Source organism: Schistocerca cancellata, chromosome 2 (assembly GCF_023864275.1).
Source record: "Schistocerca cancellata isolate TAMUIC-IGC-003103 chromosome 2, iqSchCanc2.1, whole genome shotgun sequence".
In the NCBI taxonomy this organism is placed as follows: domain Eukaryota; kingdom Metazoa; phylum Arthropoda; class Insecta; order Orthoptera; family Acrididae; genus Schistocerca; species Schistocerca cancellata.
In genome coordinates, this window is record NC_064627.1 from 697,046,310 (window position 1) to 697,074,030 (window position 27,721).

At 40.1% G+C, this 27,721-nt stretch overlaps 1 protein-coding gene across 2 annotated transcripts in view; it reads left to right on the top strand.

Moving 5' to 3' along the window:
* LOC126162471 (transcription elongation factor B polypeptide 3) overlaps positions 1-27,721 on the top strand; it is a 150,094-nt gene that overhangs the window by 104,960 nt on the left and 17,413 nt on the right. Inside the window, exon 8 of one of the 2 annotated variants that reach the window (XM_049919004.1) lies at positions 25,056-25,200. In XM_049919004.1, coding sequence (XP_049774961.1) covers positions 25,056-25,200 — 145 coding nt within the window. Of the gene's footprint in view, positions 1-25,055; positions 25,201-27,721 lie in introns of those variants that run through there. The other variant, XM_049919005.1, reaches the window with a different exon arrangement.

Sequence of the window (27,721 nt, forward strand, 5' to 3'; positions counted from 1 at the left end):
GTGCTCTCTGTAGATTAGTTCAGACGTTCTTTGCACATCAGTTTTTAGCATGGATAGAGACTGCAACTGCTGTGTTCGGATGCAGGCTGAGTTGGCATCCCTTCGCTCCCAGCTTCAGGCAGTGTTGGCTTCTGTCACACAGCTTGAGGCTGTTGCCAATGGGCATCACTGTGGGGCTCCGGATGGGGGTTTGTCGGGGATGGCCAGCTCGTCCCACGCATCCCCTGATCGGACTACAACTGTGGCTGCCCGGGATACTGCCCACATTGAGACTGATCCCTCACCTGTGGTAGAGTGGGAGGTCGTCTCGAGGTGTGGCAGGGGGCGAAAGACATTCCGGAGGGCTGAACGGAAGGCCTCTCCAGTTTGTCTGACGTACCAATTTCAGGCTCTGTCTCCGGCTGATACTGATCTTCGGCCGGACATGGCTGCTTGTTCTGTTCCAGAGGTTGCCCCTAAGTCTGCAAGATCTAGGCGGTCGCAGAGGGTAGGCTTACTGATAGTTGGGAGCTCCAACGTCAGGCACGTAATGGGGCCCCTTAGGGATATGGCAGCAAGAGAGGGGAAGAAAACCAATGTGCACTCCGTATGCATACCAGGGGGAAGGGTCCTTCCGGATACCATGAAGGGTACAGTGTGCACCCATCTGCAGGTGGTCGCTCATGTCGGCACCAATGATGTGTGTCGCTATGGATTGGAGGAAATCCTCTCTGGCTTCCGGTGGCTATCTGATTTGGTAAAGACTGCCAGTCTCGCTAGCGGGATGAAAGCAGAGCTCACCATCTGCAGCATCGGTGACAGGACTGACTGCGGACCTTTGGTACAGAGCCGAGTGCAGAGTCTGAATCAGAGGCTGAGACAGTTCTGCGACCGTGTGGGCTGCAGATTCCTCGACTTGCGCCATAGGGTGGTGGGGTTTCAGGTTCCGCTGGATAGGTCAGGAGTCCACTACACGCAGCAAGCGGCTACACGGGTAGCGGTGGTTGTAGGGTGTGGACTGTGCAGTTTTTTAGGTTAGATGGCCTCGGGCAAGTGCAGAAAGGGCAACAGCCTCAAAGGGTGTGGGGCAAAGTCAGGACATGCGGGGACCAAGCAGCAATCGGTATTGTAATTGTAAACTGTCGAAGCTGCATTGGTAAAGTACCGGAACTCCAAGCGCTGATAGAAAGCACCGAAGCTGAAATCGTTATAGGTACAGAAAGTTGGCTGAACCCAGAGATAAATTCTGCCAAAATTTTTAAAAAGGCACAGACGGTGTTTAGAAAGGATAGATTGCATGCAACCGGTGGTGGCGCGTATGTCGCTGTTAGTGGTAGTTTATCCTGTAGTGAAGTAGAATTGGATAGTTCCTGTGAATTATTATGGGTGGAGGTTACACTCAACAACCGAGCTAGGTTAATAATTGGCTCCTTTTACCGACCTCCCGACTCAGCAGCATTAGTGGCAGAACAACTTAGAGAAAATTTGGAATACATTTCACATAAATTTTCTCAATATGTTGTAGTCTTAGGGGGAGATTTCAGTGTACCAGATATAGACTGGGACACTCAGATGTTTAGGACGGGTGGTAGGGACAGAGCATCGAGTGACATTATACTGAGTGCACTATCCCAAAATTACCTCGAGCAATTAAACAGAGAACCGACTCTTGGACCTACTGATAACAAAAAGACCCGAACTTTTCGACTCTGTAAGTGCAGAACAGGGAATCAGTGATCATAAGGCCGTTGCAGCATCCCTGAATATGGAAGTTAATAGGAATATAAAAAAAGGGAGTAAGGTTTATCTGTTTAGCAAGAGTAATAGAAGGCAGATTTCAGACTACCTACCAGATCAAAACGAAAATTTCTGTTCCGACACTGACAATGTTGAGTGTTTATGGAAAAAGTTCAAGGCAATCGTAAATGCGTTTTAGACAGGTATGTGCCGAGTAAAACTGTGAGGGACGGGAAAAACCCACCGTGGTTCAACAACAAAGTTAGGAATCTACTGCGAAAGCAGAGAGAGCTTTACTCCAAGTTTAAACGCAGCCAAAACCTCTCAGACAAACAGAAGCTAAACGATGTCAAAGTTAGCGTAAGGAGGAGGGCTATGCGTGAAGCGTTCAGTGAATTCGAAAGTAAAATACTATGTACCGACTTGACAGAAAATCCTAGGAAGTTCTGGTCTTTCGTTAAATCAGTAAGTGGCTCAAAACAGCATATCCAGACACTCCAGGATGATGATGGCATTGAAACAGAGGATGACACGCGTAAAGCTGAAATACTAAATACATTTTTCCAAAGCTGTTTCACAGAGGAGGACTGCACTGCAGTTCCTTCTCTAAATCCTCGCACAAACGAAAAAATGGCTGACATCGAAATAAGTGTCCAAGGAATAGAAAAGCAACTGGAATCACTCAACAGAGGAAAGTCCACTGGACCTGACAGGATACCAATTCGATTCTACACAGAGTACACGAAAAAACTTGCCCCCCTTCTAACAGCCATGTACTGCAAGTCTCTAGAGGAACGGAAGGTTCCAAATGATTGGAGAAGAGCACAGGTAGTCCCAGTCTTCAAGAAGGGTCGTCGAGCAGATGCACAAAACTATAGACCTATATCTCGGACGTCGATCTGTTGCAGAATTTTAGAACATGTTTTTTGCTCGAGTATCATGTCGTTTTTGGAAACCCAGAACCTACTCTGTAGGTATCAACATGGATTCCGGAAACAGTGATCGTATGAGACCCAACTCGCTTTATTTGTTCATGAGACCCAGAAAATATTACATACAGGCTCCCAGGTAGATGCTATTTTCCTTGACTTCTGGAAGGTGTTCGATACAGTTCCGCACTGTCGCCTGATAAACAAAGTAAGAGCCTACGGAATATCAGACTAGCTGTGTGGCTGGATTGAAGAGTTTTTAGCAAACAGAACACAGCATGTTGTTATCAATGGGGAGACGTCTACAGACGTTAAAGTTACCTCTGGCGTGCCACAGGGGAGTGTTACGGGACCATTGCTTTTCACAATATATATAAATGACCTAGTAGATAGTGTCGGAAGTTCCATGCGGCTTTTTGCGGATGATGCTGTAGTATACAGAGAAGTTGCAGCATTAGAAAATTGTAGCGAAATGCAGGAAGATCTGCAGCAGATAGGCACTTGGTGCAGGAAGTGGCAACTGACATAGACAAATGTAATGTATTGCGAATACATAGAAAGAAGGATCCTTTATTGTATGATTATATGATAGGGGAACAAACACTGGTAGCAGTTACTTCTGTAAAATATCTGGGAGTATGCGTGCAGAACGATTTGAAGTGGAATGATCATATAAAATTAATTTTTGGTAAGGCGGGTACCAGGTTGAGATTCATTGGGAGAGTCCTTAGAAAATGTAGTCCATCAACAAAGGAGGTGGCTTACAAAACACTCGTTCGACCTGTACTTGAGTATGGCTCATCAGTGTGGGATCCGTACCAAATCGGGTTGACGGAGGAGATAGAGAAGATCCAAAGAAGAACAGTGCGTTTCGTCACAGGGTTATTTGGTAAGCATGATAGCGTTACGGAGATGTTTAGCCAACTCAAGTGGCAGACTCTGCAAGAGAGGCGCTCTGCATCGCGGTGTAGCTTGCTCGCCAGGTTTCGAGAGGGTGCGTTTCTGGATGAGGTATAGAATATATTGCTTCCCCCTACTTATACCTCCCGAGGAGATCACGAATGTAAAATTAGAGAGATTCGAGTGCGCACAGAGGCTTTCAGACAGTCGTTCTTCCCGCGAACCATACGCGACTGGAATAGAAAAGGGAGGTAATGACAGTGGCACGTGAAGTGCCCTCCGCCACACACCGTTGGGTGGCTTACGGAGTATAAATGTAGATGTAGATGTAGATGTAGGATGGACATAGCTGAAGGTAGATATATGTGATTACCCTATATTAAGAAGTTCAAAACAGTTTTTTTTAAATAATTTTACCTTTCACCTTCACTGAATGGCAGCAATCTTTGTTTGTAAGCGCAAAACAGTTTTTCAGTTTAGAGACATTAGCAAAAATATGAATATCTCTTCATTGGGTTTAGTTACAACATTGAAACTGACATGATTGTTTTTACAGGGTGTATACGACCCGGGAGATCCGGGAAATACCCGGGAATTTTTTTATCTGGGAGAAAACCGGGAAAAACCCGGGAGTTTTTTAGAATTCCGGGAATTTTTCGTTGTTTTAATTTTCAGTTAGTTTTTTATAATTTTGACTGGTAAGAACTGATACTCCAACGAAGGATATTACTGTATCCCGCTACTGCAGAATAATGCTGCAGCAACAATATATGAACGGGAGAATAAAACCTAAATTGCAAAGGAAATGCGTCATATATATAAAGACAGTGCTCATACAAGCGTTTGCCATCAGCAAAATGTGTCAAAGGGTTTAGGAAGACTATGCAATCCTTCGTGACTACAAATTGCCTTCTATGAGCGTGACGTCACAATTGTTTACATTCTTTTCATTTAAGCAGTTACGAGCAGGATCATGTGCATGCGCAGTCGAGTCGCGTATGGGTAGTACCTTCTCCCGCTTCTGTGTACAGAAATGTCACTGTTGGTTGTGTCTGCAGCAAACCAGGGTATCAGAACCGGGCGGCAATTTTGGTGGTGAGGGGGCCAAATTAGTATTCTTGAGGGGGGAAAAAAACCTTGTTTCACAAAGCATCTAGCGCACGCTAGTCTATCGATCATTCAAATGATTTTGAAATGCATCCCTGTTGCTTTTTTAACACATTCTAAGTTGATTTATGAATGAATCATAAGTTGCTTTTTGAATGCGTGCATAGTGTACATGATGTCCATGCCAGGGGAATCCTCGTCGCATCTAGAAATAAACATTCCTGCAGACAGAAGGTGACGGGGCTATACGAGCTGAGCGGAATAAAGCCGAACGGGTGAATGCCGTTTGTTTATGTGATTGATTGATTAGGTATGCGGTAGAAGAATGCTGTGTGAAGAGGTGTGGCACTGCCCTTGGGACACTTAAGACCAAATTACATGGCTTACGTTTCCTCGAAGTTATATGTTTTATGCATCAGACTCTTCAGAAAGATGAGCACTACAAAACGAACATTTTTGAAAAGTTTTTTTTTTTTTTTAATTTTTTGCGTCCTATCTCAAATGCTCGATTGTAGATCCATGTGATCTGTGTTTACATTTAGTGATTTTGCTGTTTTCTCTTCGTTTACTGCTCTCACGTCAAATGGAAAGAAAAGTGATTTCTGTAGCTGGGAGCTATCAAGTGAATTAAAATACATCCACATAATTATCGAAGGCTACAGTATGTTGTTAGTTCCAGATTTTATTTTATTTCCACCTTTCTGACAAGTCAAGCATTAATCGCCTTGCAGAACAATTAAGTTATTTTTGTCACTTTGCTAAAGAAATTCGGCTTTTATTTATCTTTTGCGCTGAGACAACCAGTTTGTTTCAAACGAAGTGTTTTATTCCACACTATTGGCTAGTTTCAACTGTTCACTGCATTTCAAGCACACGTTTTCATCTTCTACCACGTATGGCATTATGCCATAATAAAGAAACAAACATGAGACAATACAATACTGGTACTCCAAGAAAATTTACATCCCGAAAACCACACTGAAAAGGTTAATATTAGATCGAGGCCTACTTCGCTGGGTATCTGGACATACGAATGTGCACTTTAAAGCGAATTATTCATTTCAGTATGGTTCAAGAAATTCCGACTTTCGTGTAGTATCCTCTGATGTCTTGTTTCTGTTATGACATAATGCAAGATCTTTAAGTGTTTTACTCATATGAACATACGGGCTCCCTACATCATCGTAGCTGTGCAAGCGCGGGGATGCCCTTATGTGGCATTCTCTGGCAACTGCTGGAACAAATCTATTTGTAACAGATCTCGGAAAATATTGCGAATTGTCGTTTGAAAAATTTCCTTTTGTGCAAGATGAATTATGTGCGAGAATTTATGAGGAATTTCTTAAATCACAGAGCGTTTGACTCTCATTTAAAAATCAACTCTTTAATGACAAGCCATTTAGAAGAATTTTGAGCCCAAATGATCAGAGATTTATGTTGGTATTAAAGATTTTACTGGCAAATTTATGTGATGCCTTAAAGTGTAAAACATGCAAAAACGATCAACATTATATGTGAAAGCTTCTCTTGTAGCTTATTAATCTTCGCGACAAATATTAAAAATGAAAACTTTGCTTTTCCTGCCGAAACAGTGTGTATTAATTTAAACAATTAACTTTTCCTGCTTGTGTGTTTGCGCTACTGTGATGCTGTTGGCTGACTACATCATGTTACCTACGCTATGAATATCTGCTGTCATCTTCTAGTGAGATCACGTGAAGTGACGTGAGCTATGACTGGCTTACAAAAGCGCATCGCAATGTCTATTTCAATGTTTCGAAAAGTAACATGCGGTTTTTGGTGCAATTCGAATTTATACTTTCGTTATACAAAAATATGCAACGTATATGTTGCTGCACATTAAAGAACTTTCCAAAACGTGGTTTTCCTTCCCGAGTTTCATTTTCTAAAGTGCTGGGGAATTTTAAGCCGCTGTATAAAACCATAACCATTCAAATGATTGATAAAGTTTACTGCTCCGAGGAAACGTATACTTTCACTTAACACGGAAAAAGTGTATTTTCACCCGGGAGAAAATGTATTTTTAACCGGGAGATCCGGGAATTTTTTTTCCTTGTCCACGTATACACCCTGTTTTAGAAAAGTGTCCTCTACAACATTGTCTATTACACAAAATACCCTAAATTCAAAAATGACCTCCCAAGTTTGGTATCCAGATTTTCTAAAATCCACTTTGTAGGCCCAAAAATAACAAATAAGGAGTGATTTATGAGAGTCTATTTTTTTCCTATAGTTAGATGTCATACACTACTAGCCTCATATAGAGCAAGAACACTTAATTTTGTATGAATTTTTGAAGTTTGAAATTTTCATTTTTTGTTAAGTTTGGTGTTAGTTATCTCAGGTGGGGCTGACTATAAAAATATGATTTTTGCACAGTTTGTACACCAGAATGATAGCAACGTACTGTATCTCAGATGGGACTGAATATAAAAATATGATTTTTGCACAGTTTGTACACCTGTATGGTAGCAACGTACTGTAAATATTTCATATTTAAAAATTGTCGAGCAACTATCTTTGGACCACTTCATATGAATTGACCCAGCTGTGATCAGCTTTTTATATGTTGGTAATATATTATGTATCTTAAAGCTAATTGTGATGCTTATGTTAATTGTTCCTAAATAACTGTTGCTATTGTAATGAAGCCTGAAAACCTGAGAGAGTTTGGATTAAAGGCAACAATTCAATTTAAAATTAGTTTTCCTTCTACATAACAGATATTGTTGGGATTATTTCAGTACTTTCTTAAGATTTTTAAAAAGATTAGATGGTAAGATAAAAACACTAACAATAAACATGAATATATGGTCTGTCAATGTGATCAGTAGCATCTTTGTAATAACTTGTTTCTCATAGTAGATCCTCTCATTTACATGTCCTATGATTCGACAATATACAGTTTCTTGCTACATTCAGTATTCCTTGAATTAAACACTGAATTTTGGAAGAGGTTGGTTATGTATGCATGACCTGATTAATTACAAAACTGGCACCAGGTCAGGTGTAAATACTCTTACCTACAGCTACCTCAGAACTAAGACAGGTCTGAAGGCTCTTGTGGCTTATAGAATATCACTTTCAAGTTACCATGCAGATCGTTTCAACTCCACATGGCCCCAAAACAAAAGGAAACAGGCAACAAAATTGGTCACACAATGCACCACATGCTGATAGATACCAATAGCTGCTGATGCGCAGGTGTGGCTCACCAATAGTGGTGAAAAGCCAACATCGGCACATTAGGTGCCCAACATAGAGGAATGCAAGTTCTGCTGGCACCACACAGCATTTCAGAACAACTCTTTAATGTGAATGTAATGTGTCAGAACCACTGCTGACACTAATGTTACGTGTTAGCTCCACTGTTTGACACCAATATTATGATCCGAACCAGGAACATGTTGTTATCAGGAGGTCAGGCAAAGTGTGTGGGTGAGTGATCCTGTGGAGTGCTGGGGCACTACTGAAACATCATTTAATGAACAATCATTTATTGGTGAGAGTTTTGCAGTCATTCTGTCTTCTTCTCGGAGCTGTGCTGAGTCCACTCTGCTTGAAAGCGCGATGTGGCATTCAGTGTCACGGCCCATAGGATGGTATGGCAGCCACGCATCGCTGTAACCCAGCGTGGCTGTGGACATCTGTCGGAGCCTCAGCCCTCTCATTGAGTGAAGCTGTGTGTAGGCTTGATCCCAAAATACTGCGTACCCCTGTAATCAGCTGCTGAGATGGCATGAAGGCGGAAGACTCAGCAGTAACATGAAGGACAGCATGAGTGGCAGTCCCAACATACTGCCGGTAACATGATACTTATACTGCCCCTTAATGGTGAAACGGGTGCCCAGGGTTGAAGATGGAACAGCTTGTAGGTGGGCAGATTGGTTCTTCATCCATGGAAGATACCCGGCCCCCATCCTCAGTCAGTCACCATTGCAATCGGCAGGACTCCAGCTTGCATGAGATAAGTCCCCTCCAATTCTGGATGGGTGTAGACTTGTAGCAATGAACTCCAAATTGGTGGGAGCATGAAGACACTTGTTGAATTCGCTAGAGCATCCTGCACCTTCATAGAGCTGGTCTTTCATTGGCATCCGTGATTAAGATGGAATGGCCTCACTCTGAGAATGAGTTTAAGGAATGCAGAGGTTTTATAGCAGGCGATAATGTGATCACCTCCTGCTGGTATTGATGTGCTCTCATTTTTTTGGGCCTGTCAGCGCTCTCAGCTGCTCTGATGTTTAAGTTCAGGTTTTCAGAACATTTCTTAATGTGAAGTTTGCATCCTGGTTCAGCTTGTTTGTACTTCGGACGTCCTGTGTTAACATTACGTTAATACACTGTTGTGTAGCTGGCAGACGTGCCCCACTTAGCAGCAATGACATCTCAGTTGGTTTCTAACAAAATTTTATTGCTGCATTTATTTACTATTCTACTGTGCAACAAGAGAATGAGTCCTTCAATCCTGTGATAATTCTGGCCACACAGGTTTGTGTGTGTGTGTGTGTGTGTGTGTGTGCGTGCAGATATGGGTGTGTACACGATAGCTCCATAAAGGGATTTGTCCAAAAGCTAGAAAAGTTCACAGTTTTGCTTAAGTGTCTTTCAGTGACTCAGAGCCCCTAATGTTTGGTGAGTATGTGCATTTACTGGTTAAAGTTTGTGTGCTTGATTTTCACTTAAATATGATAATAATAGTACATTAAAATAAAATATCAGTGCGACCATACAAAACAAAAGTAAGTGATAGTAATTAAGCAAAACAGATGGAATAATCTAATCACTTATGTGGAACATTTTTTGCCACACAAATAAATTATTACAATTGCAGGACTACATGTAATTAAAAGTGAGTGGGGCACCTTGAAAAGAGGATTTCTTCCACAAAACACAATAACAACTTTTCGAGTACGTAACATGCGTAACTTGTAGATGATTTGGCTATGAAGCACAGCAGTACCCTGAGTCCCACTGGCCTATGATATGGAGAAAAGATTAGTATAGTTATTTCTGTTTAATGTTGTGTTAGTGTAAAGGAAGTCCACTTGTTCTGAAGTGAAGTTCAAAATGGAGGTTACACTGTGACAAGAAATGCATTCGGTAACTTTAAGTGAAACTGTTGAAGTTTTGAAAAAGCAGGTAGCCACATTGCTCCAGGATGAAACAAAATGGAGCCAGGCTAGCAAAGAAATGCAAAGCAACTAGAAGCATTACATGCAGCAACTGAGCTGATGCAAGAACAAGGAGGGGCTACTAATGCGATAGTTAATGTACTTGTTGTATCTGTTGGTACTATGCCAGCTAGTCTGATGACAACTTTTCATGGGAAAACATATTAGGATGTGTCAGCTTTTCTGGATGATGTTAACGAAGCAGCCTGGTTAGGGAACTCACCTGATGCAGTATGTCATTCTGTGGTTAAGTTATGGTTAACAAGTGACACTAAAATATGTCACATACGATGAAACACTTGGTGAGGCACAGATGTGTAAGCAGCTAGCTGAAGAACTAACCCAATACTATTTTAAGCACAATAGTGCTAGATTTTTCAGAGAAAAGTTCATGGGTTTATTGCAGAAACATAGTGAATTAGAAGAGGCATTCTCTGATAGGATTTGTAAGCTGAACTTACAGAATTAACGCACAAGGCAGAGGCAGACAGAAAGTTCTTGTGGAAAGCAGAGAATAGGCCCTTGGACGTATTCATGAGAGCTACTTCAGTGGAACTGTCGTGAAGGGTAAGAATGGAGAATCTTAAGTTATTTGTCCTGTGCTATGAGAATTGCCATACAGAATGCCAAGGTGTCTTCTCCTCTGATATTAATGTTATAGATATGGACAAATGGGCCACATGAAGAGGCAATGTTGCCAGCCACAATGATTTGAATGTGGTGGGGTTGTACATTAGGTGCTGGCTGCAGAAATAGTAACCAGGAAAAGAGCAATAATAAGTAGTGTTTGTTAATTGCAAGCAGAGGTTCCTTGGCCATAGGAAGTCATTCCCAATATAACAGTAAATAGCAATTACAAGTGCAGAGACAGCTTGTTGCTTGTTTGGCACAGTAGGGAACAAGGAGCCTAAATTCTTGGTGGATATTGGAGCCACGTGTGTCAGTTGTTAGCCTGGAACTCTTAAGCAAGAGGATACTTCAGTCTCCACAGTACAGGTTACATTGTTAGGGTAACAATTAGACAGAATCGTTGAGGACAATGCTGCTCACTGTTAGAGTTGGGCCTGAAAATTTTAAGCAGTACATGGAGGTGTTGCCACACTTTAGTGAAGGGTACTGTGCAGTTATGGAACTTGATTTTCTGACTAACATTGTGCACTAATTGATCTTGCACAGTGTATAATCAAACTTGATGCAACTTTGTATCCATTATGGGAGAGAGCGGCTAGTGAAACAATATCGCAAGGTGTGCCTGTCATGAAATGTGTGCACATACATTAATGGTTAATTTGTAGGCTAATGTACCAGCAGATACAGGAAAACTGATCTGGGTTAGTGTAGGTATAGACTTACTGAGAGAATTGTTATGCATGGTAGAACCATCGACATGCCGCAGAGAATTAGATAAGTTGCTTTGTGTGGTGCACAGGAGTGTAGTATGCATTGCAGAGGTAGACGGAGAATTTATGGTTCCCATGAATTTAGACAATTTGGCATGGATGAGATGAGTTTGCCAAAGGACGTAATGGTAGCCAGTTTGAGTGTATTGGAGGAAGACAGTATTGACAGGTCGGGTGATGACCACAGCCACAAGTACACCATTAACAGTTCTGCATTACATGATAAAGTTCAACAACTGCTAGGGAAAGATAGAGAAGTAATGAAAGCTTTATTGGTTAGGTTTGCCGATTTGTTCAGTTTAGTGGATCCGTTACTAGTGACACTACTACCACTGCTACTACTACTACTACTACTACTACTACTACTGCTGTCGTGTGACTAGGGCCTCCTGTCAGGTAGACCATTCGCCGGGTGCAAGTCTTTAAATTTGATGCCACTTCGACGACTTGCGCTTCGATGGGGATGAAATGATGATTAAGACAACACAACACCCAGACCCTGAGCAGAAAAAATCTCTGACCCAGCCGGGAATCGAACCCAGGCCCTTAGGATTAACATTCTGTTGCGCTGACCACTCAGCTACCCGGGATGGACACCAGTGACACTGATTATACAGTAGAAAATACTAACAGGCAATAATGCTCCGATGTATAAGAAACCATACCGAGTCCCAAAGCAATTACAAGAGCTAATAGATGAATTCATTGACCAGCAGCTGGCTGACTGAATCATTGAGGATAATTATAGTCCTTAGAGGGAGTGCAAACATTCCATTGTGCCCAAAAATTCATCAAATCTGATGAAAAATATAGGTTCTGTTGCAATTATCACTTTTGAAATGCAAAAACTGTCACCGATGTGTATCCCATCCTGAACATCACACACACACTACAGTCTGTGTCAGTGTAAATACTTTTTGTCTATGAATTTGAAGAGTGGTTACCACCAGCTTTAAGTAGTTCCAGAAGACCAGCCAGAGACAGCTTTTTTCACCAGTATTTTACAATGCTGTTTGGACTAAAAAAACATACTTGCTACTTTTCAGAGACTTAAATGGAGTGCTTCACAGATTGAAACCTAATAAATGCATGGTTTATCTTGATGACATAATTCTATTTGCAAAGGATACAGAACAATACATGAAATGATTGGAAGATGTCTTTAAATGACTATGGACAGTAAGTACACTTAACACTCAGTGCCAATAAATGCCATTATGCTCAAACAGAAGTAAACTGTTTGGGACCTCATAATTAGCCAGGAAGGAGTAAAGATTGATCCACGTTTAATATCAACAGTTCATGATTTGTACCACCACAGATGGCAATACACAATTTGCTTTAGGCTTCTGTAATTATTATAGGAAATACATAATTGTTTTTGCACAAATTGGTGAGCCCTTGAATTGCCTTTTAAGAAAAGGAGTAAAATATGAGTGGTCAGTAGTGTGTCAAGCCACATTCAAAAAACTGAAGCACGCTTTAGCATCCAGTCCTGTGTTGGTAACTCCAAACTGTAGAGTTCATCCTATCCTGCAACGCAAACAGGATCACAATTGGTTGTGTTTTGAGCCAAATCATGGGTGATAAGGAACATTCAGTGGCTTATGCACTTAGACAGTTAAGTAGAGGAGGATGCAATTATTCACCAAAAGTACAAAGGATGTTAACTGTTATTTATTGTATTACATCCTTTTGCTGTTGTTTGTACAGACATAATTTAAGGCAGTGACTTTTGCTTCGCTTAAGTGGCTGTTGGGATCGAAAGATCCATCTAGTAGATTAACATGGCAGGCACTTAAATTAAATTAGTTTAATTATGAGGTAGTGCATAAACCTGAGAAAGCACATACTAATGCAGACATGCCAAGTAGAAAAATTGAGAGCTCCGCAAGCACTAGGCAAAAGCTGTCAGAATGACAGAAAGTGCAGATAACGGACTTGTTGTGCTTCTAGGTCAAAGCCACAGTTGGTATCGCATCATGTTTTGCTGTACAGAAATTTGAAGTATGGACCACTCATGGTGGTTTGTGCAATATTTAGAAGTGAAGTGTTGCAACAGGCTCATGATCACTTATTGTTTGGTCATGGAGGATGTAGAATGACAGATAGACACGTAGCACAAAAGTTTTGGTGGAGAAACAGAAAGGAAGATGTTGACCAAGACATGAAAGACTGTGTGACGTGTGCAGATTTGAGTGACTGATGTGTGCCATTGCAAAGATTATCAGAAGTGACAAAACCTTTTGAAATATTTGGTTGAGATATTCTTGGACCTTTTCATTGGCCAGCAGTTGGTAACAAGTATATTCTAATGATAATGGTTCATTTTTCCTGGTTCATAGCAATGATAGCGATTCCGGACCAGTGAGTAAGCACAGTCATGAATGCTAAAATTTGGTGTTTCTCATACTATAACAACAAATCAGGGTACAAATTTTATGCCAGACATTTTTGAAGCAGTTGTGTTGATTGCTTGTGTCCGGAAACTTCGCACTAGTCCTTTCTGCTCACAAGCCAACGGTCATACTGGATGGATTCACCATACAATTTTGAAGATGTTAAACCATTATAATAACTGGGATATATATGTACAATATTTGTCTTAGTATATAATTAAAAAATACACAGGTTACAGGTCTTTCACTATGCAATGTCGTATATGGTGGAAATGTTCCACTTCCTTTCGAGGTTCTGAAATTAATGAAGAGTCAATGAAAAAGTTCGTGGTACAGATAAGAAAAGTTTGGTGGAAGGTCAAACGAACAAATACAAAAGCACTTGAACCCCAAGAAAAGGAGGGTTAGTGTATGGGATAATTGCTGCAATATCGAGTAGGTTTGTGAGTCTAGGTAACTAACCCATACACACCAACACAAAAAACTAACAACTCTTTAACTATGTATCAGGATCCATATCAGGTGAAAGATGTGACATTGCCAGTGAAGGTGAAGGTATAGTTTCCAATGAAAACATCAGTTATTCATGCAAGCTTAGTTAGAAATATCACTAGAGTGGTAGACACTTTGCTGCAGATTCCAACAACAGAGGTGGCACAGAATAAAAACTCTAGGAAGACGAAGAAGCCAGTAGTTAGAATTTTTTCGCAATTCACGTAGCATACCCTACACATTAAAAACAAGTGTTTAGTTTCCTTTTGTTAATTATGTACTTTTTTCCCACTCAACCATTAGGGTTTTTTGTTTTGTTTTGGGGATTTCGTTCTGGGTGGCTAAATGAGTTTGTATTGCATAGTATTCAGTAGTACACACATCAAAAAAAGCTTTGCGTCACCTTGGTTCCAAGAGTTCCGGATCCTGTACCGAAAACTGGAATATTGAATTGAATTGAATTGAATTTATTTGATCCTGTAAGATTACATTATGTACAGTAAATGTACGTGTAATATAGGATATGTCAAAATATTAACATTCTTTATCACTTATTTTTTTATACCTTTAGCTTACATTTTTACATCACTGATAATGAGTAACAATATATACAAATTTAATGGCATAAGTATTCTGCAACACTGTAAAACTCTTTTTCAATGAGATAGTCTTTAAGTTTCTTTGGAAAGTCATTGTGAAGTACACTGTCTTGCATGTTTTTGGGCAGACTTCTTAGTAGTCTGATACCAGAGTACTGGGGTCCTTTTTCTAGCATTGCCAGTCGGTGGGGTATGCTCCGTACTTCATTCTTCCTTCTTGTATTGTGGGTGTGTACACTAGCATTTGTAATCCAGTCCTCACTACCTTTTGTGATGTACATTATTGTTTTGTATATATACAACGATGAAAAAGTTAAGATACCTAAATTCTTGAAACAGTTTCTGCACGTTTCAGAGGTCTTTCTTCTTAAAATGGTCCTAATTGCTTTTTTTTGTAATGTGAACACTCGTTTTGTCTCTTGTTTGTTTGAGTTTCCCCACACAGTCACTCCATACTGTAAGTATGGTTCGAAAAGTCCATGACACACTGTACACAGAAGGTTCTTGTCTGAATACTGTGATAGCTGCATCATTAAGAATATGACAGAGCTCAGTTTCTTACAGACATTATTAATATGTTTTTTTCCATTTCAGTTCATTATCCACATGAATATCTAAGAATCTAGCAGATTCTACTTCTTCCAGCCTTGTTCCATCAACCTCTAAATCCATGTCTACAGCCTTTTCCTTGTTTTTAAACACTGCATACATAGTCTTTTTTAGATTTATAACCAGTTCATTGTCCAACAGCCATTGAGCTGTGACATTTGCAGATATGTATGCTCTCCTCTCAAGCTGTTCCATATTTTGATCACTATTTAGTATTGTCATGTCATCAGCATGCAATATTTTCTTTTCTTCCTCCTCAATGCTTAAATCATTGACAAATACATTAAATAACAATGGCCCCATTACCGAACCCTGCAGCACTCCATATTTGATGAATTTGGTTTCCGATTGGTATGAGTTTCCTAATGATACATACTGCTTGCGGTTGCACAAGTACGATTTTATCCATTCACCTGGTTGCCCCCGAATGCCATAGTTGCTTAATTTTTGTATCAGCATTTCATGGTCAATGGTGTCAGATGCCTTTGAAAGATCCAGAAACATTGCAGAGACAACCTTTTTCTCATCTAAGGACTGTAAAATGTATTCTGTTAGACTGACAATTGCTAATTCTGTAGATTTACCCTTTCTGAAACCATGTTGTGAGGGTATGAGAATGTTATGTTTGTCCAAATAGTTAACTAATCTGGTATACATAAGCATTTCTAGGATTTTTGAGAAACCAGATATCAGTGAAACTGGTCTGTAGTTGTTGGGATCATCCTTACACCCTTTCTTGTGCACTGGCACTACCTTTGTTGTCTTCAGTTTTTCTGGAAAAATTGCATCTCTGAAAGAACAGTTTGCTATGTTCAGCAGTGGTGTTATTATCTCCTCACATACCAGCTTTATTACATGATTTGATATTTCATCATCACCAGCTGATTTCTTGGACTTCAGTTTCTGTATAGTTTTCCGCAGTTCATCTTCCGTGACTGGTCTTAAGAACATAGTACTGCATGATCTTTTTGGTACCTTAATACCCTTCTGTTTTTGACTATTTCTTTCCAATTTTAAGTTTTGTACTACTCTGATATAGTTATTATTCAGTATGTTTGCTATTTCCATACCATCTGTGACCACTGTGTTGTCTATTTTAATTGACCTAATACCTTCTTCTTTGTTTGACCCATCTTTTTCCTTTCTTTCAGCATTGATTGCATTCCAAGCTGCCTTTGCCTTGTTTTTTGAGTTCGCTATAGTGGTGTCAATTGCTCTTGCTTTGGCTTCTCTTATTGTTTTTCTATACTTCTTTTTTAACATTTTATAGTTTTCAGCTTCGCCCATCCATCTCACATCCTGAAGCTTCCTTCGCTGTTCTAGTATTTCACTGGTAATCCACTGTGTTTGATCTTGCTGCCTTTCTTGTCTCTTTACTTTGGGAAATGCTACATTAAAATGGTACTTAATTGCTGAAATAAATGCATCATATTTTTCATTTACACTCTGGGCCTGTAGGGTTTCATTCCAGGTTTCCTTACTTAACATTCTTCTAAAGATGTAAATATTTTGTTCACTGATGATCCTAATTTCTTTGGTTGTTTGTTTTGGTTCTGATACTGTGTCATTACTTCTGAAAAAGCTGATTAGTTGTCCATGATGATCAGATATTTCTGTCTGAACTACATGTGACTCATAGTTACACATATTAGTAATTATGTTGTCAATAACTGTCTCACTTTGTGAAGTCACTCTTGTTGGTGCAGTTATTGTCACTTTCATGTTATGCTGTATTAACAATTCTTCAAAATCCTGTCTTATTTTTGTGTCTTTTCCCATGTCAATGTTGAAGTCTCCACATATAATAAGATTTCTCTTCATATTCATTCTCAGTAAGCAAGCAATTTTTTTTAGAAAGATGCTAATATTGCCACATGGTGACCTGTACACACAAAACACTCTAAAATCCTCTGCCACTGTACCAGTAACTTCAAAGTCTTTTTCTCTAGCTATGGGTAATGTAGCAGCTTCACTGTTTACATTCTTTGATAGAGTACCTGTTTTAATATATATACAAACGCCACCACCCTTATATTTAGATCTGCAGAAGTAACTAGCTAGTTTGTAGTCCTTTATTGCAACATTATGTATTTTACTTTCAGTTAGTCCATGTTCACTTATGCATAACATGTCTGGTCTTACTTCACTCAGGAGTACTTCTGCTTCTAATTTTTTGTTACCAAAGTATTGAATATTTTGATGAAGTACTTTTATGTAATTTTTCTTTTGTTGGTTTACATGTTGTGAGCTGTATTCTGGTGCAAATTCTTTAATATCGTCTTTTTTTGTGTTGTGCTTATATTTTTCTTTCCCAGCTGGAGTGTATGATTTTTCACCCCCTTCAGGCCATATTAGTTTCCCTTGCATCTAATGATTTTACAGACATCTGCAAACATTCTGCTGAACATTACAGACCCCAGTCTATTTAAATGCAAGCCATCCTTCGCTAGTGAGTTTTCACATAGGAATTTGTTTGGGTCTATAAAAATTGCCCCAAGACGATCACATTGTTCTTTAAGAGCACAGTTTATTTTGGCGATATATTTTTCACTCACCGACCTTCTGTTTATGATTCCGCTAAGTATCAGACGAGATCCTGCATACATATTTCTTGCAGAACGAATCATGTTTCTTGTTTCGCTTGCCATTTCTTCCTCACTGCTGCTCCTTAACGAATTCGTTCCAACATGTATAAACACCCCATTATAGTTATGTCTGGTTTCAGAATCTGGTTCTGTAGTATTTTGTCTTGCATTTACCATATTTTTAAAATGTTTACTGAGTTGATGCATTCTAATTCCAGGTCGTACGTCGATCTTGCAATTGGGGACAGCGATATTCTTCAGCAGCGAATCGCCAATTATTAAAAAGTCATTTTCCTTTTGTTGCGTATCTGTCGCCTTGTTTTTCCTTTTGCTGTATGTCACCACCTTCCATTTATATTTATCTTCCGGTTTTTGGCATACTGAGTTTACCGAGACATCAACGGGAACACTTGAAATGTTGTTTTTAAAGTACGATCGGTCACTCGTATTTTCGCGATTTTTTTGCTTTTCCGTTTGATGGCTTTTACACACACAGGACTTCTTTTCTTGTATTAATGTATCGTTTTCTTTCTTGATGGTCGAAAGTTCGGTTTTTAATGCCTCAATATCACTTCGTAGTAACTTTATAATTTCGTTTTTTGTATCAACTGCACTTACAAGATCGGCCGTTTCGTCACGTAAACAACTGTGACATGTCCACTTTAGATTTACTTTCGCGCACTTTTCGTGTAACCAGAAGTTGCATTTGATACACAGAATACTCTTCATCACACGCTTTTTACATTCTCTACACGAAGAACTGTTCATTTTTTGCCTTTTTAGCGAGAGAGAAGCGTCACTACACTTTCCATAGGTGCCATCTTTTGAAATAAAGATCAACATAAACATCATTTCCACCCTTTTTATTGCTCATGAAAACCACACATTACATGTTGTACCATCGTACAGCGAGGCCTTAAGAGGTGGTGGTCCAGATTGCTGTACACACCGGTACCTCTTATACCCAGTAGCACAACCTCTTGCATTGATACATGCCTGTATTCATTGTGGCATACTATTCACAAGTTCATCAATGCATTGTTGGTCCAGATTGTCCCACTCCTCAATGGCGATTCAGCGTATATTGATTCCTCAGAGTGGTTGGCGGGTCATGTCGTCCATAAACAGCCCTTTTCAATGCTGTTCGTACATGGAGGAGATACAGAGAGACAGGAACTGTCCATGACATGCTTCGCTCAGACTGCCCCAGGGCTACTATTGCAATGGATGACCACTACTTATGGATTATGGCTTGGAGGAACCCTGACAGTTTAAGATCTTCGAAATTGTACAGTGAATCCATCCAGTACGAGCGTTGGCTTGTGAGCAGAAAGGACTAATGTGAAGTTTCCAGACACAAGCAGCTGACACAACTGTTTCAAAAATGTCTAACATAAAATTTGTACCCTGATTTGTTGTTATAGTATGAGGAACACCAACAACATTTTCAAAATTCAGGCATGTTCTTTAGGGTTCATGTCTGAAGAGCATGGCTGGCCACTCTAGTTGAGCGATGTCGTTATCTTGAAGGAAGTTATTCACAAGATGTGCACAATGGGTCATGAATGGTCATCCATGAAGACGAATGTCCCGCCAATATGCTGCCGATGTGGTTGCACTATCGGGCGGAGGATGGCATTCACATATCGTACAGCCGTTACGGCACCTTCCATGACCAACAGCAGCATACGTCAGCCCCACATAATGCCACCCCAAACCAGAAGGGGACCTCCACCTTACTACTACACTCGCTGGACAATGTGCCAAGTTGTTCAGCCTGACTGGGTTACCTCCAAACATGTCTCTGACGATTGTCTGGTTGTATCCATATGCAACACTCATCAGTGATGAGAACGTGATGCCAGTACTGAGCGGTCCATTCGGCATGTTAGTGGGCCCATTTATACCGCACTGCATGATGTTGTGGTTGCAAAGGTGCACCTCGCCATGGACGTCGGGAGTGAAGTTGTGCATCATGCAGCCTATTGCGGACAGTTTGATTTGTAACACGACGTCCTGTGGCTACACGAAAAGCGTTATTCAACATTATGGCATTGCTGTCAGGGTTCCTCCGAGCCATAATCCGTAGGTAGTGGTCATCCACTGCATTAGCCCTTGGGTGGTCTGAGTGAGGCATGTCATCGACAGTTCCTTTCTCTTTGTATCTCCTCCATGTCCAAACATCACCACTTTGGTTCACTCCGAGATGCCTGGACACTTCCCTTGTTGAGAACCCTTCCTGGCACAAAGTAATAATGCAGACACAATTGAACCGCGGTATTGACCGTCCAGGCATGGTTGAACTACAGAAACACTGGCTGTGTATCTCCTTCTTGGTGGAACAACTGGAACTGATCGGCTGTCGGACCCCCTCCGCCTAATAGGCACTGCTCATGCATGGATGTTTACATCTTTGGGTGGGTTTAGTGACATCTCTGAACAATCAAAGGGACTTTCTCTGTAATACAATATCCACAGTCAACGTCTATCTTCAGGAGTTGTGGAAACCAGGGTGATGCAAAGCTTTTTTTGATTTGTGTATTTTGTTGTGCATTGAAGCTTTTCCGGAGGGAAAATGATGAGAAATTCCTTTCTCTCAGAAAGCATGCCAATATGGGCAGCCAGAAAGAATACTGTAATTTTGCTGCTGCCTCATACATAAGCGAATTATGGCATTAGCCTCTTGAATCTGGAGTTGTGTTCATAAAACAATCCAGTGTCCTGTTAACCAGTCATCGGTGGACACTTGATGTAATGTTGAATGTTTGGAAGATAAGAAATGAGGTGCATGGGTTAGAAGTTACCTTTGGGGAATTGCAGGAAGAAGCAGGAAAAGAGGGAATTCCAGTAGAATAGAGGGAAATACGTGGATTGCAACACTCTTACAAGAACACTCAATAGAACATTTGAAGCAGGTAATCAACCTGCTGCCAAAGACATTGATTCAAAGAAGAGAGGATGGATAAACACAGGTGCAAAATTTTGAAGACATTGTTTGGAAAAGCAGATGATGAAGATCTCAAAATATAAATAACATTCAAGGTCAGGTACAAGCAGTAGCAGACTTTATGCGGTGTAAGGCGGAATGGCATACCAGCCAGATGATGAAAATGGAACATGCTGTACTAAATAACACAAGAGTGGTATGGGAACTGGCAATGGATTTGATGCAGTACACTAAAAGCAATAAGTAGATTATAAATGAAGATCTTAAAAGGGTCAAGAAACAACTACATGAAATACTGTATTTTATAAAAGATGCTGTGGACTGTAAGATGCACCTTAATTTTTAAGCATTTTTAATGATATTTGTACTATTTTTATTATTAGATTGCAAAGCCAGTTTATAAAACTGAACTGACCTTAAAATCCCCTGAAAAATGTCATCTTCTAGTTGGCCATTTTGCATTCAGTCCTGTATTTGCTCATTCAGTCTCCCTGACTTTTTTCAGTTCATCATTACTAGCCTGCCAATCGTGAATGGTTTTTTCTGTTGGTGGAATGCTGAAATGCTATTCAGCTTCTCTGTTTCCATGTTGTTATGAATTTGCTATTACTTTCCATTTACAGTGTGCATCATATGAATACCTTTTATTTATTTATTTATTTTTTCACTAGAAAAATAGCTACTAACAAGAATATTGTACTGTTACCGAAACACAAATCACTTTCATTTCAAGTTCACCAGCACTGTTGAATGCAGTGACGCATCGTAGTCTGGGTTTGTGATGGTGGGGCAGGAGGCAGGCAGTGTTAGCAAGCTTATGAATACTCACAACTTACATTCGTGATATCAATGCACTGTTGCTACCAGTTAAATCTGGTCTTGTCAGATAGAGATAGGTTTCCCGCAACATCGAATGTATGGTCATTTTTAAGACTAACATGAATTTTAAATCAAACACTGGACTTTTTTATATTAATTTCAAATATAAGACACACCTGAATTTTGGAGGCAATTTTTCAAAGAAAAAAGTGCGTCTTATAGTTCGTAAAACACAGTAGATGGGCAAATAGCTGTAGCCAGACTGTTACGGATTTTGACAGATAGTGTCAGTGACGTGAGACTGGAGGCAGTAACATTGCAGGAATCTATTTTTTCATGCCATACTTGGGCAGCTAAATGCTACACTGTTGCCACTTCAGCAGTTCGTAACAGGAATATGAAAAGCACAAAAGGATTTTATAACTGAGTTGCGGCATATAGTGTAACCAACTCAGGACAGCTTAGCATTATTTTTTCACATGTCAGTAGTTGTGAGAACAGATGGAGTGCAACTACATGTGTCAAAACTTTTCTTGTAGTAGGTTTAAACAGCCAATATCAGTGTTTTATTATACATGCTTATTCTGTGAAATGGAACACAGTAGGAAAATGGCCACGAGTACACACTAGTGAAGTACTTATAATTACAGAAAACAGGGAAACATATGTGCTTATGATGAGGAAGAAGTTATGGGATTCCCAGTTGGAGAGTAATACGCTGTGTCCAACCAGAGTGGTCCGAACTGACATGCATGCCTGTAAGTAACAATTGTTCCTGGTGAAATATGAAGAAACAGAATTTCGGAGGGAAGTATTAACACCTTATCTGCATTTCCAAAGAATGGCCGCACAGTGGATATATTTGTTATGTACTCCAGAAATCATAAAAAAGAATTGTTGCAAAAAAGGAAAGCACCGGGTATGTCCAAAATGGAGGTAAAAAATAGTGGAATCTTAAGAACTGGAACAGTTTGTGATACACCTGGAACAACTTTTTGCTTACCAGCAAGTGTTACAAATACAACAGACTTGAAACACCCATTGCTGTTTTGGCCAGAGATGTCATTAGAGACACTGCCAAAACCTACTATTTTTAAAAATACCCTGAACCCAGATATCTTCGCTCAGCAGCTAATAGCATTACAGAAGAGACAGATTTCCACAGAACAGATGTTACAACACATCCAACAGTACTGTGAGAGGCAGCATAATTAGGTTAGGAACATAAGTACTATAGGGGTTCTAGTTGTCATTTGTGTAATTTATACTTTCTACTAGGAAAAACTATAGAACACCCAGAATTATCTGTGCATGGATTACCCATTTCTTGGTTTGACAATGTGACAGAAAATACTACAGAGTAGTTAGAGTGAATCATAAATCTAAACACCAGGAAGTAGGAGTAAGGAAGTGATTATGAAATAGTGCTGTATTGCAAGAGCATTAAGATTTGTGAGATTTACTTTGATTTTTGTAACAGGGATATTCCATGAAGGACAGATTAAAAAGACATACAGAATAGTGGAAAGGTGTGAAAATTTGTGACATATCTGATAAAGGATTGGGGAATGTTGCTCAGTAGAATAGTACATAAGTGCAGAAGTAAAATTTTATTGGAAACCAACTGAGATGTTGTTAAGTGTGGCATATCTGCCGGCTACACAGCAGTTTTGTAACCAAATACTAACATGAGGGGAACAAAGTACAAACAAGCTGGCAGCTTCTTTTATCAGACTATGAAACTGTGTGTGCGAGAAGCCAAGAACAGTTGAGTCAGCACTTTTACAACAGTACAGGGCAGACAGCATGCTCTACTGTAACAAGGCTAAATGTATTAACTTCATCTTGCAATGTCACAAGAATGCCTTTTGGGATGCAAACATAAAGGAACGCTCTGAAACCCTGAAGTTAAAGCAGTCAAGAGTGCTGACAGGCTCAGAAGTGAGAACACATTCAGTCACTAGTGGGTGGGGGGGAATCATGTCATGGCCTGCTGTAAAACCTCCACACCCTCCACCTCCCCCTCCTATTCATTCTCAGAGTGAGACTGTTCCAGCTGCATCATGGATACCAATGGCAGACCAGCTCTATTAAGTTGCAGGATGCTCTGGTGAATTAAATAATTGACTACAAGATCTGCTGTCAATTTGGAGCCCACAGCTTTAAGTCCATCCAACCGTGGATGGGACTTATGATCTGCAAGGCGCAGTATTGCCAGTCATAATGGTGATGGACTGAGGATGGAAGCGGGGTGATCTTCTGCAGATGACAAATTGATCTGTCCATCTGCAAGCTGTTCAGCTTGGGTGCTGGGTGTTTGTGTTGTGACTACTGGTGCATTACAAATACTACCTTACCAGGTATATGCTGGGACCACCACTCAGACTGACTTTCATGTTGCTGCTGAGTCTTCTGTCTTCACGCCATGTCAATAACCAACTACAGGGATATGCAGTAGTCTGGGATCAAGTGTAAGCACAGCTTCATGCATCGAGAGTGCTGATGCTCTGACAGGCATTCACAGTCATGCTAGTGACACTGCACCCTCTTACTAGCCACAGCAATGACTACAGACACTGTCAGGACCTGTGCTCAGCAAGTTCCTCACACTTTCAAGCAACATAGTTGCTGCTAAGCATTGCTGGGAAGAATACAGTGTGATTGTAAAATGTTTGCCAATTAAGGATTGTTAATTGAATGATGTTTCATTAGCATTCCATGCTCCACAGAATCATTCATCTCTGCTCTTTGTTACCTCCTGTTAACAACACGACCATGGCTCAGGTCATAACACTCTGCTAGCTCCGTGCCTCACACACAGCTCAACGACTGCCCCAGGACCTCAGTTTCACTCATACTGCAACCTACCTGGAGCCAGAATGAATCACCATTCCCAGTGCTGCATTTATCTCCTGTGCAGTTATTCTCTCTTCCTCCCACATTCCTGTCCCAACTGTCAACAGTCCTACACCAACTTTCCCTCCCACTACCTACCTATTCTTCCCTAACCCACTATAACCAGCATAACCCGTCACCCCTGTTGAGCTGCTGTGCCAGAATGATATAAGCAGGGGGCACAATGTAGCTGTGTTGTTGTTGTTGTTGTTGTTGTTGTGTGTGTGTGTGTGTGTGTGTGTATTCTCTATAGCTAGGAAAAAAAGGCATCCAAAAGTTAGCAAAGTTCTCAGTTTGGTTTACATGCCTCTCAATTACTCAGCATTTACAGTATTCAGTGAGTTCTTACCTTTACTCCTTCAGTTATTTACATTCCACCAAGACTTTCCATTAAAAGATTTAAGATACATAAGAATTTACAAACTTTGATAAAACTGCTTTGAACTGTTATCTTTCCTTTCAGGCAAAATATGGCACTGCTGGACCTGTTGTCATTAGCAAAGGAAGCCCAGTTAAAGGAGCAAAGACAGGCATGGGAAGACAGAATTCTGGTCCTAGCACATCAGCGGCTCCTGTACCTGTTCCCCCACCAAGGAGTGTGCAATCAGGTTGAGTATCATAGCCATATAAAACAAATCACTTGTTTCAAAATAGCTACTCATTTGGAGGGAACACAAATGATATAACTCTAGCTATTGATTGATTGAAGCAAGTTAGTCACAGTCTGTGAATAAAAGCATCTACACATTAACTGAGAGGGATGTTGCAGATGCAATGATAAAGCCAGTACCTAGGAAAATTTGGATAACATTTACACTGTGAAGGGGACAATATAAAGTTCTTGTCCTGGCATAGAAAGAATGTTGATATCAATTATCATAAAGTTGTACTGTAATGTAATTCAGGTGTAAAACTGATATATGGAGCAGCTTTTATTTGTGCAGCTTTTTAAAGGAATAGTGTTGTTCATTTTGTGTTCAAGTAGATGCAAATGAATAACATCATGTTGAAAAACTGTCATTTATGGTTTATTGCCAACTAGAATTCATGCAAAGTTGGTGGAGACTCATAAGGTATCCTGTATATTTTCAGTAGTTAAAAATGGATGATTGAGTTCAAGTTTAGTGTTACTTGTCCCAAAGATGATCCATATGAATAACAGCCTAGAGTTGCAACCGCTTTTGAAAATCTTGATTAAGTACGAGGGGCGTATGAAAAGTCCGTGCAAAGTCCGAGAGATGGCTCCACCGGTGCATATCAATGTCATGTTTAGTTAGTAGCATCTTTGGAAAGAACGCACACCAATTTCAGCCATATTGGTCTATTTCTTTGTGTTTGGCTTTTGTGTGAATCAAGGAAGTCGAGTGATTGTCAAAAAATGAACGAAAAAGAATTTCATGTGATAATTACACTTTATTTTATGAAAGGCAAAACGCCTCAGGAGACTAAAGAGAAGCTTGATAAACATTACAGTGGCTCTGCACCTTCAATTAGAACAGTTTATAAATGGTTTCAAAATTTTCGGAGTGACCATATGGGCACAAGTGATGCTGAACATTCTGGACGCCCTGTGGAGGTTACGACTCCAAAAATCATTGATAAAATCCATGATATGGTGATGGATGACAGAAGAGTTAAAGTGCATGAGATTGCTAGTGCTGTGGGCATCTCAAATGAACGGGTACATAATATTTTGCATAAACATTTGGACATGAGAAAGCTATCCACAAGATGGGTTCCGCGATTGCTCACGCTTGACCAAAAACGGAATCTTGTGAAGTGTTGCAAGGATGGTTTTCAGCTGTGCAGGAAGAATCCAGAGGGCTTTAAGCATTATTTCTGCACTGTGGATGAAACATGGATACATTACTATACTCCTGAGACCAAAGAACAATCTTAATAATGGATTACCAAGGGAGAATCTGCACCAAAAAAGGTGAAGACCATTCCTTCAGCCGGAATGGTTATGGCAACTGTCTTTTGGGATTTGCAGGGGATAATCCTCATCTACTATCTGGAAAAGGGTAAAACTATTACAAGCGCATGTTATTCATCATTATTGGACCATTTGAAAACCGAGCTGCAAGAAAAACGCCAACGATTGGACCGCAAAAAGTCCTTTTCCACCACGACAATGCACCAGCACACACCTCAGCAGCTGTCGTAGCAAAATTAATGAAAATAGGATTACAACTCATTTCACATTCCCCCCATTCCCCAGACTTGGCTCCCTTGGACTCCTATTTGTTCCCCAATTTGAAGAAATGGCTGGTGGGATAAAGACGAGGAGGTGATTGCAGCGACTAATAGCTATTTTGCAGGCTTGGACAATTCCTATTATTCGGAAGGGATCAACAAATTAGAACAGTGTTGGACGAAGTTTATAAGTCTAAAAGGAGACTAAATCAAAAAATGAAAAGGTTTACCCCAAAGACGTAAGTAGTTTTTATTTTTGCATGGACTTTTTAAACGCCCCTCATATACCGTATGGCATTGCTGATAGGGTGAATGCCTTAGATATATCAGGAGAAAGAGTATCAGACATTTTATGTAAAGAATTATCTGCAAGAAAGTTGTGTGTAATATGGGTGCTGTATCTGTTGAAGTCAGACAAATAAAGAAGTAAGTGGGAATTACAAGGTGTGACAATAAAACAATGAGACTGATGTGGAATAAAATGTTGCTTACCGTTTTAGTCAAGTTTAGTGTTGTCTCCTTCAAAGTAGTTCCCTTCTGATTGTACACACTTTTTCCAGTGCTTCTGCCATTGGTGGTAACATTTCTGGAACTCATCTTCGGTAATATCCTCCAAGACCCTTGTCACAGCTTTTTGGACATCTTGTGTTGTTTGAAAATGGTGTCCCTTGACCACCATTTTGACTCTTGGAAACAGAAATAAGTCACACAGAGCAATATCTGGTGAATAAAGTGGCTGTGGTAGTACTGAAATTTGTTTTGAGGTTAAAAATTGCTGTACTGGCAGAGCAGTATGTGATGGCGCATTATCGTGATTTTTGCACAATTCTTTCTCATACCAAGATCTCCAGCTATTATTAGACAAACTGTTTCTCGATTGATGTTCAGTTCTTCCGCAATCATTTTCACAGATTATCTTTGATCAGATTGTAC